General features: G+C 35.2%; 3 protein-coding genes across 3 annotated transcripts; 1 reads left to right on the top strand and 2 right to left on the bottom strand.

Annotated features, from left to right (window-relative positions):
• Window positions 1-77: 77 nt before the first annotated feature.
• On the bottom strand, window positions 78-1516 carry LOC124442394 (60S ribosomal protein L24-like). Its single transcript, XM_046992896.1, has 3 exons — window positions 1256-1516; window positions 965-1016; window positions 78-207 (listed from the first exon to the last, which is right to left on the bottom strand). Exons 1-3 carry the CDS (start codon window positions 1459-1461, stop codon window positions 124-126), a joined length of 342 nt encoding a protein of 113 aa, XP_046848852.1. The 5' UTR covers window positions 1462-1516; the 3' UTR covers window positions 78-123.
• A 593-nt stretch (window positions 1517-2109) lies between these two features.
• Window positions 2110-5677, top strand: LOC124442389 (tumor necrosis factor alpha-induced protein 3-like). Its single transcript, XM_046992891.1, has 2 exons — window positions 2110-2418; window positions 4865-5677. The coding sequence occupies exons 1-2, from the start codon at window positions 2367-2369 to the stop codon at window positions 5395-5397; spliced, it is 585 nt and encodes a 194-aa protein (XP_046848847.1). The 5' UTR covers window positions 2110-2366; the 3' UTR covers window positions 5398-5677.
• Window positions 5678-12654: 6977 nt separating this feature from the next.
• Window positions 12655-13860, bottom strand: LOC124441528. The gene is made up of 2 exons (XM_046992007.1): window positions 13425-13860; window positions 12655-12899 (listed from the first exon to the last, which is right to left on the bottom strand). The coding sequence occupies exons 1-2, from the start codon at window positions 13858-13860 to the stop codon at window positions 12655-12657; spliced, it is 681 nt and encodes a 226-aa protein (XP_046847963.1).
• Window positions 13861-14106: the final 246 nt, after the last annotated feature.

The following is a 14106-nucleotide window of genomic DNA, read 5'->3' on the forward strand; positions in this document are numbered from 1 at the left end:
TAATTCACAACCAGATTACACAACATTGAGCAATGAAGCATGAATTAAAACATAAAACTAAAAAAATGCAAATACCATTAAACCATGACCATTTATTATAGTGAAATGTGTGATAATTTACATTCAACGTTTTCCACCAACACGACCTGTACTTCTTCCACCTTTTTGTTTTGTTTGAGCTTTTGTCTTCACTGGTTGTTGTGCGGCCTTGAATAAATGATGAGTGTTATTGAGATATCTTAGTAAGAATGGTTTACTTCATGTAAGAAGTAAATAAAAGATGCTTACTGTTTTTTACAAGTGAATGCAAACCAAGAAGATCTTGCAAGAAATTAAGATCAGATCATTGCAAGCACAAGACCAAACATCAAGGGTTGCACATGCTTGGGAGTTCTCACAAATGTCTCTGAGGTTTGCATAAGCCAGCGCAAACATGAAAAAACATCTTTTATTTCTTTTACAAAATAACCATAATGTAAACAGACAAATTTAAACAAAAGTTTTAATTCTTCCTCTAAATGTATTCATGATTGATTTGTAAATTCTCTTTGATTGATTCATTGATTTTAATTGGTTGAGCTTTGAATGGTTTGCAAACATAGCTATAGACTAACTGCATACGTTTTACTGTTTCTATTTTATGATACACAATATAAAGTGACAACGATTCATCGAATCATTAAAAACTATGATAAATATTGAAATTCATGAAGAAATTTATCACTCACTTGTGAGGGAATTAAATTCACAATATGTGTCATAATTTTGCCCAAAGTTAGTCATGAAAAGTTTGTCATACAAATAGCCCACACACAAACAAACAGTCAAAGTTTTAATAAATATTAATTTCAATGTTTGAACAGAAAATTTTTGTTCAAAGCAGTTTATCAACAGCAAATTCCACTGAGAAAGCCAACCTAGTTTACTTTACAATAGTTGAGTAATTGGTATAACCTTTACATACCTTTGTCATCTTTTTAGCCTCCTTCTTTTGCCTGATTTTATCTTTAGCAGCTCTAAATGTTTTTAAATCATCAAAATAATCAATTTTCTCAAAATCTGATTCAGTTTAACTTTGAGGATTTTCAATTTTTCCCTCTGATTATAATTCATATTCTCACAGTTGTCACTCATACAATGTAGGAATGTAGGTAAAATGAATCTTCACTGAGAAACAAAATCAAAAATCTTCTAGTCAAGCATAAAAGATGTAATTTTTTAGATATTAAAGACACAAGACAGTTGTTTTTAATACCTTATTGCCTGCTCTCTTTGTGCTTTTCTTACTTCAGGCTTTTGATTGCGTTTGGCCAAAAAAGTTTCGAGAGTTGCACCCTGGATGGCTCTTTGGAATTTAACATTTCGTCTCGTTCTCTTTTTGGAGACCTCTTCAACTGAGCCCTTTTTGTGTTTTCTACGGTAAAGGACAGTCCATGAAATCTTTCGTGGATTTCTTCTCATCAAGAAGGATCTCTCACATTTTTTGTCTAGGAAATTGACTATTAAATTGATGTATAAAACATTTATTGGTTATGGAAAAATAATATAGATGTGATTTTACAATCTTTGTGAACAATACAATGTTTCTTTATCTTTTTTGATGGTGGTCTTTTGATTTTCTTTGATGAAGTAGTTGATGAAAGTGTTGGAAATGACCGTCGAAGAGCAGCGGGACTTGGTGGACGGAAGACTTGGTCGATTTAGGGGTAGAGAAGTTACGGACAAAGAATTTCCTTCGATATTTCCCCCATCTTCCTGAGTCAAAGTTGCCTGAGAATTTGATTCTATCAGACGACGATCAATTGTCAAAGTATTTCTATCATCGAAATTATCCAGAAGATTACGCGCCTCCTCCTGAGAAAGATTTGATAAAGCAGCCCGAAAGTTTCCAGTATTTTCAGCCATGTAGTGAGAGTTTATTTTGATTGAATTATTAAGTTTAAAGTCGAGATAGCACGATGTCGAATGCAAACATGTTGTCAAAATCAAAACAATACACTTCTCCGTTGTTTGTTACGAGAGGAAAGGAATTTCTCTGATCGATTACTGCGGGAATACTTGAATTGCCACAAACACCAAGACATTATATGAATAAGTAATTGATATGTGGGGGCGAGCATATTGCAAACTTCACCCATTTGAAAAAGTATTTCCGTTTGTAAACTCGGTCACATTCACAAAAAAGTTGCTCGTCGAATCTAAACAGTGAAAACTGTTGCAAATGTCCGAAATTTTTCTCAGCATGGAATTGAACATATCCCGGAATGCAAACAAAAAACGTCATCGCCACGGACTATTTAAGTGTTACAATGTAAGTGTGTTTATTATTGAATGCCGACTAATGCTTCGTGGTGTCTTCGTAAACTATGGAAATGATTAGTAGCACAATCTGTCAAATTCTTACCGATGATTTAACAGGTAAGGTAACGCTCACGTTTCTCAAATGTATGATACGATAACGTTACGTCAAAGATACGAAAAAAATCCAGGATAATGTTATACTTTCTAAAACCTGTGTAATATTTTTTATCGACTTTAATGTTAATTTTAGAGACTTTTCTTCTATTTAGCTTTTGTTTTGAGTTGATTTCCATGAATTCAGTTTTACCAACATCGAGAGTTAAGCATGGCTACCAACTCTGAATTCATGATAGTTTCAACATCTAAGATAATAACTTGTGTCTTAATTGGTGTAAAGTAATACAGAGAATTTTTCCGATTAATACGTGAATTGTAAAGTAGGAAAAGTTAGAAAGTTAGGCCAAATCATCTTTTTGTAAAAACGCTCTCCTTTCTCAATTGTGATTGGCAGACGTATTTATGTCTGCATTATTTGTCTGCGTTCTCGTATCATACACGTATGATACGAAAACGATACACGTATGATACGAGAACGATACACGTATGATACGAGAACGATACACGTATGATACGAGAATGATACACGTATGATACGAGAACGATACACGTATGATACGAGAACGATACACGTATGATACGAGAACGATACACGTATGATACGAGAACGATACACGTATGATACGAGAACGATACACGTATGATACGAGAACGATACACGTATGATACGAGAACGATACGCGTATGATACGAGAACGATACGCGTATGATACGAGAACGATACACGTATGATACGAGAACGAGTTGGATGAACGAGACAAGGATGAACGCTGTGATACTTGAGAAAACTTTGTTCATCGTAATGAGCAGCAATTTTGTTTTTAAATTCATGATAGTTTCAACACCAGTAACTGTTTCACCACTTGCAGTTAAGTAGGTTTGTCTCGTCCCCAAACAACCATTCGAGAATGATACGTGTATGGAAAGGGAATGATAGGCGTTTATTATATCGCGACAAAAAGTGCCTTCTATTAAAATAGTTTTCGATTCATACGAATAGAATATACGTTTATTAATAGCATGTGCATCAACCATCGAATCAAACTACGTTGTAAACTCGGTCACATTCACAACAAAGTTCCTCGTCGACTCGAGAAATACAAAATAGCCAACTGTCGCTTGATAGACTTTACACGCAAGTGACAAAAAGAAATATGTAATATATAAATCGTTTGAGAACGGTGCTCTGTAAATTTTAAAGATTAAAGCCTAGGCCACACTATCGGCTGTATTCACGAAAACGAAAACAAAACGAAAATTCGTGCACGAAGTACATGTCAGATACGACGTAAAATTGCACGCATGTTTACAAAGATCGGCTAAAACGTAAACGGTAATTATTGGATGTGTCTATGTAGTATCCTTTGCAGTGACAAAACAAGCAAAAAAGAAAAGGTGTCTTCTGGAAAAAGATACTCCTTCTGAAGTTGAAAGCAAGCATTTAGCAAGATACTAGATTCACCCAATTAATAAACGACGTGATCGACTGGGATAATTTAACAATTTGATTAAAGAGTTACGAGAACCGAACAAAGAAAACAGACTCATAAAATACTTGCGAGTGACGACAAATTGTATTTCTCACATCAGATTTATTAAAACCTCGTGCCATCCTGCCATCTTTGTGTAGTAAAGTTTTAGATTATTAGCCAATTGCATGCGTTTTCGTTAACGAAAAAGGTCAAAAATTCAACTCTTCTAATCTGCACGAAAACGAAATTTTCGTTCAAGATTTTCGTTGCGGCAGTTTTCGTTCTAATTTTCGTCGATATGGACGAGTGTGGCCTAGGCTTTAGGCCACACATAGTGGCTAGAATTCATTACCACGAATTCAGTTTTACCGATTAATACGTGAATTGTAAAGTAGGAAAAGTTAGTAAGTTAGGCCAAATCATCTTTTTCGTCCATATGGAGGATAGTGTGGCCTAGGCTTTAGATTCAGCGCACAAACGAGTAAAATACGATACACGCGTATCTGCGTATCTTACAGCAAAAAAATGCTTTGTCGAATGAAACCACTTTTTATTTAATACGGACACTATCAGAGATCGCAGACGTAGATACGCATGTGTTAAAACTATTTTCTCATGTCTGCGGGGACACGTTTATCACCTTATTCCAAAGAAAGAAAAGCTACTAATATTAAGTATGAAAGGAAAGAAATACACTGAAAATAGCCGCGAATTAGCATCGAGCAATTGTCCTGTAAGCAGACAGACTATATCAGCCGTTGTCAGAGATTCAAAAAAACGATACGCGTATAAAATAGAACGATAAACGTATGATACAAGAACCATACGCGTATGATACAAGAAAGATACGCTCATCATACGCAAAATTATGTTAACAAATACGCGAGCGGTACCGTACCCGATTGATGGAGTTTCTTGGCTAGCCGGATAACTCGACTCCATACAAGTCCTTATTCATTTAAACTTCATTTTAGGCACTTATCGACAACGCTGGCAGTTGGAAGTCGAAAGGCAGTTGAAGGATCAAAATGCTGGTATCCCAATGGATTTTGGTGTAGAGCAATGGAGCGAAGACTGGAAGAAAACAGTCGCTCTTCCAAGTTTTTACTGTCTTGAGGAGATTCATATATTTGCCTTAGCTAATATTCTTCGAAGACCAATTCTGGTAATATGTGCCAATTTTAATCGTGGTGAATATGATGAACCAATTGCTGGTGTAAACCTTGGTGGCATATACTTACCACTGTTATCTGACTCCGTGGGTTGTATCAAAACTCCTCTTTTGATTCGCTATCACCATGGACACTTTACAGAACTTGTGTTGACAGAAAATAATGAAGGAGTATCATTAATGAAATACGATGGTCAGCCTATGAAACTCCATTGTTTGTTACCAGAGGAAAGCAATTTCTCAGATCGATTACTGCGGGAATACTTGAATTGTTTTAAGTTGAATTACACCGATGAAAATGGGTGTATAACGAAAATACTTGTAGCTAAAATGTAAGCCTGTGATACATGTGGCTAAAATAGCCTTGTGGGAAGTCTTGCATGGACGCTGTTCTAACGATATAAAATATACAAGACATTCAAGAACTTTAGAAAATATGTTTAGTGAGCTTCCAAGGTGTAATATATTATTCAGTCCAGGATGACTAAAAAAGCGTTTTTACTTGAGAAATGCTCTCTTATGTACACGAGCTTCCATCTATTAACTAGTCATTATACATACCTTAATTATACTAACTATTTTTATATACCTTAATTACACAAACTATTTAAACATACGCTAATTATGCTACTATATTATACAAGGTTCTATTCTTTGCTTTCAAGGTGAATATGATGAATTGCGTAAAATCAGTCAAGACTCAGATTTTGCCTTTCTCTACTGTCTGTACGCTCTCTCTCAAGTTGTATATCCACGACGAAATTAGAATTTTACAGTCAGTTAACTTACTTCACCATACTTTACACTAGGAATGAACCCTTCAGACTATGGAGAGTTGCAAAAAATAACGTGCTCACGTTTATGATGATATTACAAATTTACCACGAACTATTGAATTACAAAGATTTTACTTTCTGGGGTGCAGAAATTTTTTAAAATTGTAGTTTTGGTCTATTTCTATGGCTCTAATTAAAACTTTATGTTGGGCATTAATTTTATTACACGAATTCGATTTCCGCTCGGCAAGTCTCTCGCTACTAAGTATTTACTGTGCTAAATTGCAGTCGTTTGCATGTTGACTAAACGGAAAAACGCGTAAAGAGATCGTATGAATTGTAACTACAGCACATTGAAAATGCCTATCATTAAATCCTTTCGTGTTATCGTTACAATTACGTTTATGTCTCATTGGAGGTTGATTACGGCTGAATCATGCATATGTTAAACGTCTGCTGATTTCAATGGGTTGCATTTTGCATGCACCCTGTAAATACAAAGGGTGAGTTTCAATATATTTTCATACTTTCACGCAACATTTGTTAACGAAAATATACATTCTACAAGTTAAATGTTTAGTTTTAGTGGTACCAGCCTTGTATGAAATAAGTGAAGATTTGATCAGTCTACAAGTTAAATGTTTAGTTTTAGTGGTACCAGCCTTGTATGAAACAAGTGAAGATTTGATCAGTCTACAAGTTAAATGTTTAGTTTTAGTGGTACCAGCCTTGTATGAAACAAGTGAAGATTTGATCAGTCTACAAGTTAAATGTTTAGTTCTAGTGGTACCAGCCTTGTATGAAACAAGTGAAGATTTGATCAGTCTACAAGTTAAATGTTTAGTTCTAGTGGTACCAGCCTTGTATGAAACAAGTGAAGATTTGATCAGTCTACAAGTTAAATGTTTAGTTTTAGTGGTACCAGCCTTGTATGAAACAAGTGAAGATTTGATCAGTCTACAAGTTAAATGTTTAGTTCTAGTGGTACCAGCCTTGTATGAAACAAGTGAAGATTTGATCAGTCTACAAGTTAAATGTTTAGTTTTAGTGGTACCAGCCTTGTATGAAACAAGTGAAGATTTGATCAGTCTACAAGTTAAATGTTTAGTTTTAGTGGTACCAGCCTTGTATGAAACAAGTGAAGATTTGATCAGTCTACAAGTTAAATGTTTAGTTTAGTGGTACCAGCCTTGTATGAAACAAGTGAAGATTTGATCAGTCTACAAGTTAAATGTTTAGTTTTAGTGGTACCAGCCTTGTATGAAACAAGTGAAGATTTGATCAGTCTACAAGTTAAATGTTTAGTTTTAGTGGTACCAGCCTTGTATGAAACAAGTGAAGATTTGATCAGTCTACAAGTTAAATGTTTAGTTTTAGTGGTACCAGCCTTGTATGAAACAAGTGAAGATTTGATCAGTCTACAAGTTAAATGTTTAGTTTTAGTGGTACCAGCCTTGTATGAAACAAGTGAAGATTTGATCAGTCTACAAGTTAAATGTTTAGTTTTAGTGGTACCAGCCTTGTATGAAACAAGTGAAGATTTGATCAGTCTACAAGTTAAATGTTTAGTTCTAGTGGTACCAGCCTTGTATGAAACAAGTGAAGATTTGATCAGTTTGATTTGTTCGGCAGATAAGGGGTAGGGGAATGTTTAGGTGGGGATTACGAGGGTAGAGGGAGGTTATGTTTCACATCTGAAATTGTGATTCAAATTTTCATCCTTAATTCACAACCAGATTACACAACATTGAACAATGAAGCAGGAATTAAAACATAAAACTAAAAAAATGCAAATACCATTAAACCATGACCATTTATTATAGTGAAATGCGTGAAAATTTACATTCAACGTTTTCCACCAACATGACCTGTACTTCTTCCACCTTTTTGTTTTGTTGGAGCTTTTGTCTTCACTGGTTGTTGCGTGGCCTTGAATAAATGATGAGTGTTATTGAGATATCTTAGTAAGAATAGTCTACTTCATGTAAGAAGTAAATAAAAGATGTTTACTGTTTTCCACAAGTGAATGCAAACCAAAGAGATCTTGCAAAAAATTAAGAGCAGATCATTGCAAGCACAAGACCAAACGTCAAGGGTAGCACATACTTGGGAGTTCTCACAAATGTCTCTGAGGTTTGCATAAGCCAGTGCAGACATGAAAAACATCTTTTATTTCTTTTATAAAATAACAATAATGAAAACAGACAAATTTAAACAAAAGTTTTAATTCTTCCTCTAAATGTATTCATGATTCATTTGCAAATTCTCTTTGATCGATTGATTGATTTCATTGGTTGAGCTCTGAATGGTTTGCAAACACAGCTATAGACTAACTGCATATGTTAAACTGTTTCTATTTTTTTTGATACACAATATAAAGTGACAATGATTCATCGAATCATTGAAAACTTATGATAAATACTGAACTTCATGAAGAAATTTATCACTCGCTTGGGTGGGAATTAAATTCACAATATGTGTCATAATTTTGCCCAAAGTTAGTCATGAAAAGTTTGTCATACAATTAGCCCACACACAAACAAGCAGTCAAAGTTTTTAATAAATATTAATTTCAATGTTTGAACATAAAATTTTTCTTCAAAGCAGTTTATCAACAGCAAATTGCACTGAGAAAGCCAACCTAGTTTACTTTATAATAGTTGAGTAATTGTTATAACCTTTACATACCTTTGTCATCTTTTTAGCCTCCTTCTTTTGCCTGATTTTATCTTTAGCAGCTCTAAATGTTTTTAAATCATCAACAAAATGATCAATTTTCTCAAAATCTGATTCAGTTTGACTTTGAAGATTTTAAATGTTCTCTATGATTATAATTCATATTCTCACAGTTGTTACTCATACAATGTAGGTAAAATAGAATCTTCACTGAGAAACAAAATCAAAAATCTTCTAGTCAAGCATAAAAGATGTAATTTTTTAGATATTAAAGACACCAGACAGTTGTGTTTAATACCTTATTGCCTGCTCTCTTTGTGCTTTTCTTACTTTAGGCTTCTGATTACGTTTGGCCAAAATAGTTTCAAGAGTTGCACCCTGGATGGCTTGTTGGAATTTGACATTTCGTCTCGTTCTCTTTTTCGAGACCTCTTCAACTGAGCCCTTTTTGTGTTTTCTACGGTAAAGGACAGTCCATGAAATCTTTCGTGGATTTCTTCTCATCAAGAAGGATCTCTCACATTTTTTGTCCAGGAAATTGAAAGACTATTAAATTGATGTATAAAACATTTATTGGTTATGGCAAAATAATATAGATGTGATTTTACAATCAAGTTTTCAAAGTGTGTTTTAAAAATAACTTTATATCAACAAAGGGATAAATTAAGCAGTTCTTCTAAGTTGAACATTGTAAACGCAAGTACCTTTCCATCTAGACGTATATATCTTTTCCCATGACCTGGGTAGATTTTGTAGCTGCATACCTCGAGTCTGGAAATTTAAAGAAAATAACGAAATCATCAAATACTAGGAAGATCAAATGAGAAATATAACATGTAATAATAGCAGTCTCTGCGTAAAGACTTACGAATACTTACAAAACAATTAAAATCGACAAGTTTTAATCGCCGATTTTAAAGAATCGGGACGTAAAACCGCTAATATCGATTCAATTATGAAAAAGTGTTTCAGTTTCACAAGAATTTCATAAAATAACGAAAACGTTTTGCTGTTTCCTTGGATTGGAACAGATCAAGACTGGAACTCATTGCCAAATGAACTTAAAGATATTAGTTCTCTAGCGACCTTTCAAAGAAAAATCGCTTCCCACTTTCCCAAAACAAATATGTACTCAATTAATTGTAAATATCTTTCTAACCTAGCTATACTTCATTTATTGTACATTTTAGTGTCTTGTGTATCGTAAAATGTAAGTAGTTCACTATTGTATTGTAATTTTCATTTTTGCACACGCCCCATGTGGAAATCAACTTGTATGTTGACAATGGTAAGCGTGTTAAAATATAATTATCTATCTATCTATCTATCTATTTCAAAAGACTTCTTTTTGCCAGATCGAAGCAAGACAAAGCAGTTGAAAAGGAAACAGTGCTGCCAGATGAAATTTAAATAAGTTCATGTCGGCATGTTCAAAAGTTCACATATTATCCACCAATGTCCACAAATCGACGAAAATTGCATAGTTTGCACCTAATGAATAAAATAAGCTAAATCAAATGTAAATTTATAATGATGCACATTGCACATTTGTACAAAACAACAAAAAACAAACAATGAAAAACAATTATTTAGTTCGATTTAGATTCGTCGCTTGAGTCAGAGTCTTGAGCATAAAGAATGTCGGTTGTCATATGACTTAAAGCATTGGTCGATGGTAAATATTTGACACAGCCTCCTGACTCTTTCACTCTTTGCTTAACTTTTAGAATACTGCAGACTGAAGAATGAATTATGTTTGTCTCGAATCTCTAAACCAGTGTATGTTCATTGTAAACAACCTTGTCTTTTATAACTGATAAGTTCATAAAAAGTTTTTAATTTTTAGAAAAAGTTGATAAAATGTTCACAAAATTCTTTCTGTTCACAAAAATTCAAAATAAAAATCAAAAGTTCATAAATCTATGAACTTTGTTCACAATTTGGCAACACTGAAAGGGAAGGGTTATCACTCATCGAGAAAATTATTCCTCTAATCACATTCCCCGTTACTCACATTTACTCCTCATTTGTAATGGATGTTTTTTGAGAAACCACTAGCATGTTCCTAGTTACTCCAAAGTGCACCTTAATTACCTCCTATGCTCTTGTACCTAATAACCATGAGAACAAAGATCAAATAAATAAATTTTTAGAAAATTTTGCGTTTGTTTCTAACATTTGGTTTATTTGGGGGGAGAAATTTCAATAATATTTTAATAGCAACCGCAATTTTCTTCGTAATGTTCACAAGCAGTGCCAAACGCAAAACGCTGGTTAAGCGTAAGGATATATACAGTTTACGGCCATTACCGACCAGAGGATGATTCGTCTAACGTCGTAACCACTACTAAGACCACCACTAAGACTTTCAGCCAAAGACTTATAGAAGATCGAACAGGTTTGAAATGTTGCTCGCTGAAGCTTGTACTCTTAACGATGTTTCTTACTGTTTTAATGGAAGTTTGTGACCTACCCGCCGAGAAGTCCAGCAAATGCGTTTATTCATTTCAACTTCATTTTATGCATGTATCGATAATGCTGGCAGTCCGAAGTCGAAAGGCAGTTGGAGGATCAAAATGCTGGTATACCAATGGATTTTGGTGTCGAGTAATGGAGCGAAGGCTGGAAGAAAACAGTCGCTCTTCCAACAACAGCAAAATCAACTACACAAAACAGTTTTTACTGTCTTGAGGCGATTCATATATTTTTCTTAGCTAATGATCTTCGAAGACCAAGTTCTTTCTACATTAGGAACTTTGCTCGTAGAACGAAAGGCGATGCAAAGCCGAACGGATCATATACCGAGCTGATAATAGCCAATATCTCTCTACTAGATGGCGGTTTTTCATTCAGCTGAATCCGAAATCCAAATTCATCACGGCTAATGTTCCATAGAACACCAAGTGCTCTTTCGATAGATACCTTCTCAAGGCAAAGATCCCTAACTGATTTTGCTCGTTCCATATCCGGCATGCCACCACCGTCGCTGAATTTGAAACGAAATCCACCCTTGTTAAACGAAATCCACCTTTGTTAAACGAAATCCACCTTTGTTAAACGAAATCCACCCATAGCAAGCAGTTTTCGAAGATCACTGGCTAATGTTATTGCCTTATCTTCATCTTTTACAGATTTAAGGCAATCAACAACGTAGAAGTTACGCTTGACTGTATTTGTAACTATGTTTTCAAATTTGTTGGTGTTATAGTCTGCAGTTTTGCGCAGAGCAAAATTGGAGCAACTTGGCAAAGAGGTCGCTCCAAACAAATGAACCGTCATTTGAAATTCTTCGGTTTCTAAGCCCAAGTCATTCTGTGGGCACCATAAGAAGCTCAGGGCATTGCAATCTTCATGATGAACATTTACTTGATAGAACATAGATTCAATGTCGGCCATTGGGGCTATGGGCTCCTGTTTAAATCAAGTCAGAACACCGAACAACTTATTCGTCAAGTCCGGTCCCTGTAGTAGTTGGTCATTAAGAGAAGCTCCATAGTAGACCGCAGCACAATTGAACTTAACTCAAAATTTGTCTGGCTTGTTCGAACTGAAAACTGGGTGATGAGGAAGGTACCATATTGCTTCATGGAACCTATTTAATGAATCAGCAGAGACCTTGCGTGCAAACTGTTTCTCAAACAGGTTATCCATGAATTCAGCATACTTGAAGAATAGTTTAGGACCCTTCAACAGCCTTTTCTTCAAAGGAGTTAAACGATGTTCAGCCAAAGGTCTATTTTTTGGAAATCTAGGAGGAAAACTTTTCCACGGGAAAGCAATTTCATAATGCCCATTACGAAGACGAATTGTGGATTTCATAATATTCACCGCACGTATATCTTCTTGAAACATTTCTACTTTGTTGTTGTATGAAGCATCATTGAACTCAGCACAGCAGAACTTCTTAAACTTTTCACTCAGCTCATGATCGGATTGAATGTAGTTATTGACTTGTTTGGTCCATTAGTTTCTCCCAAGAGGACCATTTAACGTCCATCAAAAGATTGTTCTCACAGCATATGGACCCTTAACTCTGTAGTCTCTAACTACTTTAATCTCCAACGCTTTAGGTACATCATTTCCAACGAGGATGCCAATTGAGGCATTTGATGTTTGTTAGAGTAACACCCTTAAGATGTGGTCACCGATCGATGTCTGCTTGCGTTAGAATGCTAGACTCGTCGACTGGAAGCTTTTTTGTAGAAAACAACGTAGGAAGCTCAATTATGCTTATTTCATTTAAATAAAACACTTCTAATTCAACAACGTGACATTCTGTTAAAGTGTTTTCATTCCTTAAGGTAGTGAGTGAAACAATAGTTTTCTCTCCAGAAATACCAAGCTCTTCTAGCAGTTGGTTCGCACTAAATGACGTGTTTGATCGAGCTTTAAGAAAGGCATATGTTTTAATTGTCTCCACCAAATCTCTACATTTGACTTTAACGGGCACTATCTCCAACCCAGTCGAGGTGATTCCGGCTCCATTGGGATCGCGTCGACAAACATCAACACTGACATAACCGTTGCTGTTGATTATCGTCTGGGGCGTTTAATGGTTCCATCCGATGCCTTATGCAATGAGCAGCTTCCCACAGCAAAGTTCTCAACTATAGGATGCAAAAATGTCGAATGCTTCTCTTGACATCCCAAAACCTTGCAAAAGCTCTCATTTGGGCAAGTTTTAGCAATATGACCTTGTAGGAAACAATTATCGCAGAGACCCTATTTTTCGCACTATTCTTTTTCTGTTCTCAACAGTTTCTTCTTTGAATATATCACATCCAGATAACCAATGATTACCATGACACATTGGACATCTAAGAAATTTTCCAGCTCCAATTTCGAGTTCAACTATATTTGATTATTGATCGTTTCCAGAGTCCTTTCCAATTGTTCCGAAGGCATGCTTACCTCGAGGAAATTTAGGATCTTGAGCAATTCTAACTTTTGAATCATTATTAATCTTGCCGAAAATAGGATGATTTAATGCTCTCGCTTTCACCTCGACAAATCTTGAGATGTCTTCGAAAGTTACCTCTCTTTTCTTATTACTTGTTATATCGTCTGCTATGTCACACCATTTTTGTCTGATAGAATAAGGTAATTTACGGATAATATTTTGCAAACTACCCAGATTGTCAAGTTTGTTGAGATAACCTATTTCTTTAAGTGTGTTTTTGCAGCTGATAAGCAATACAGAGAATCTTCGAAGTGCTTCGCCATCTTTAGCTCTGATTAAGGGTCCCTCCATTATTCGTTGTAAGTAGGCCGTAGCTATTCTATAATTTTGACCATAATTCTCCTTAAAAAGTTTCCTTGCGACCAGATATCCTTCATCGTGGACCATAGTGCTCCTTCAATAGTTTCCTTGCGACCAGATATCCATCTTCGGGGACCATAATGCTCCTTCAAAAGTTTCCTTGCGACCAGATATCCTTCATCGTGGACCATAATGCTCCTTCAAAAGTTTCCTTGCGACCAGATATCCTTTTTTGGAAACCATTGACAAGCAACTTCGCACAAGTTCCTGAACCTTACCAGATGTGTATTGAACTAAATAATACAAACGTGTATCACTTCTAGTTGTTTTCGA

This window comes from Xenia sp. Carnegie-2017, unplaced genomic scaffold, assembly GCF_021976095.1.
Source record: "Xenia sp. Carnegie-2017 unplaced genomic scaffold, XeniaSp_v1 HiC_scaffold_20, whole genome shotgun sequence".
NCBI lineage: Eukaryota > Metazoa > Cnidaria > Anthozoa > Malacalcyonacea > Xeniidae > Xenia > Xenia sp. Carnegie-2017.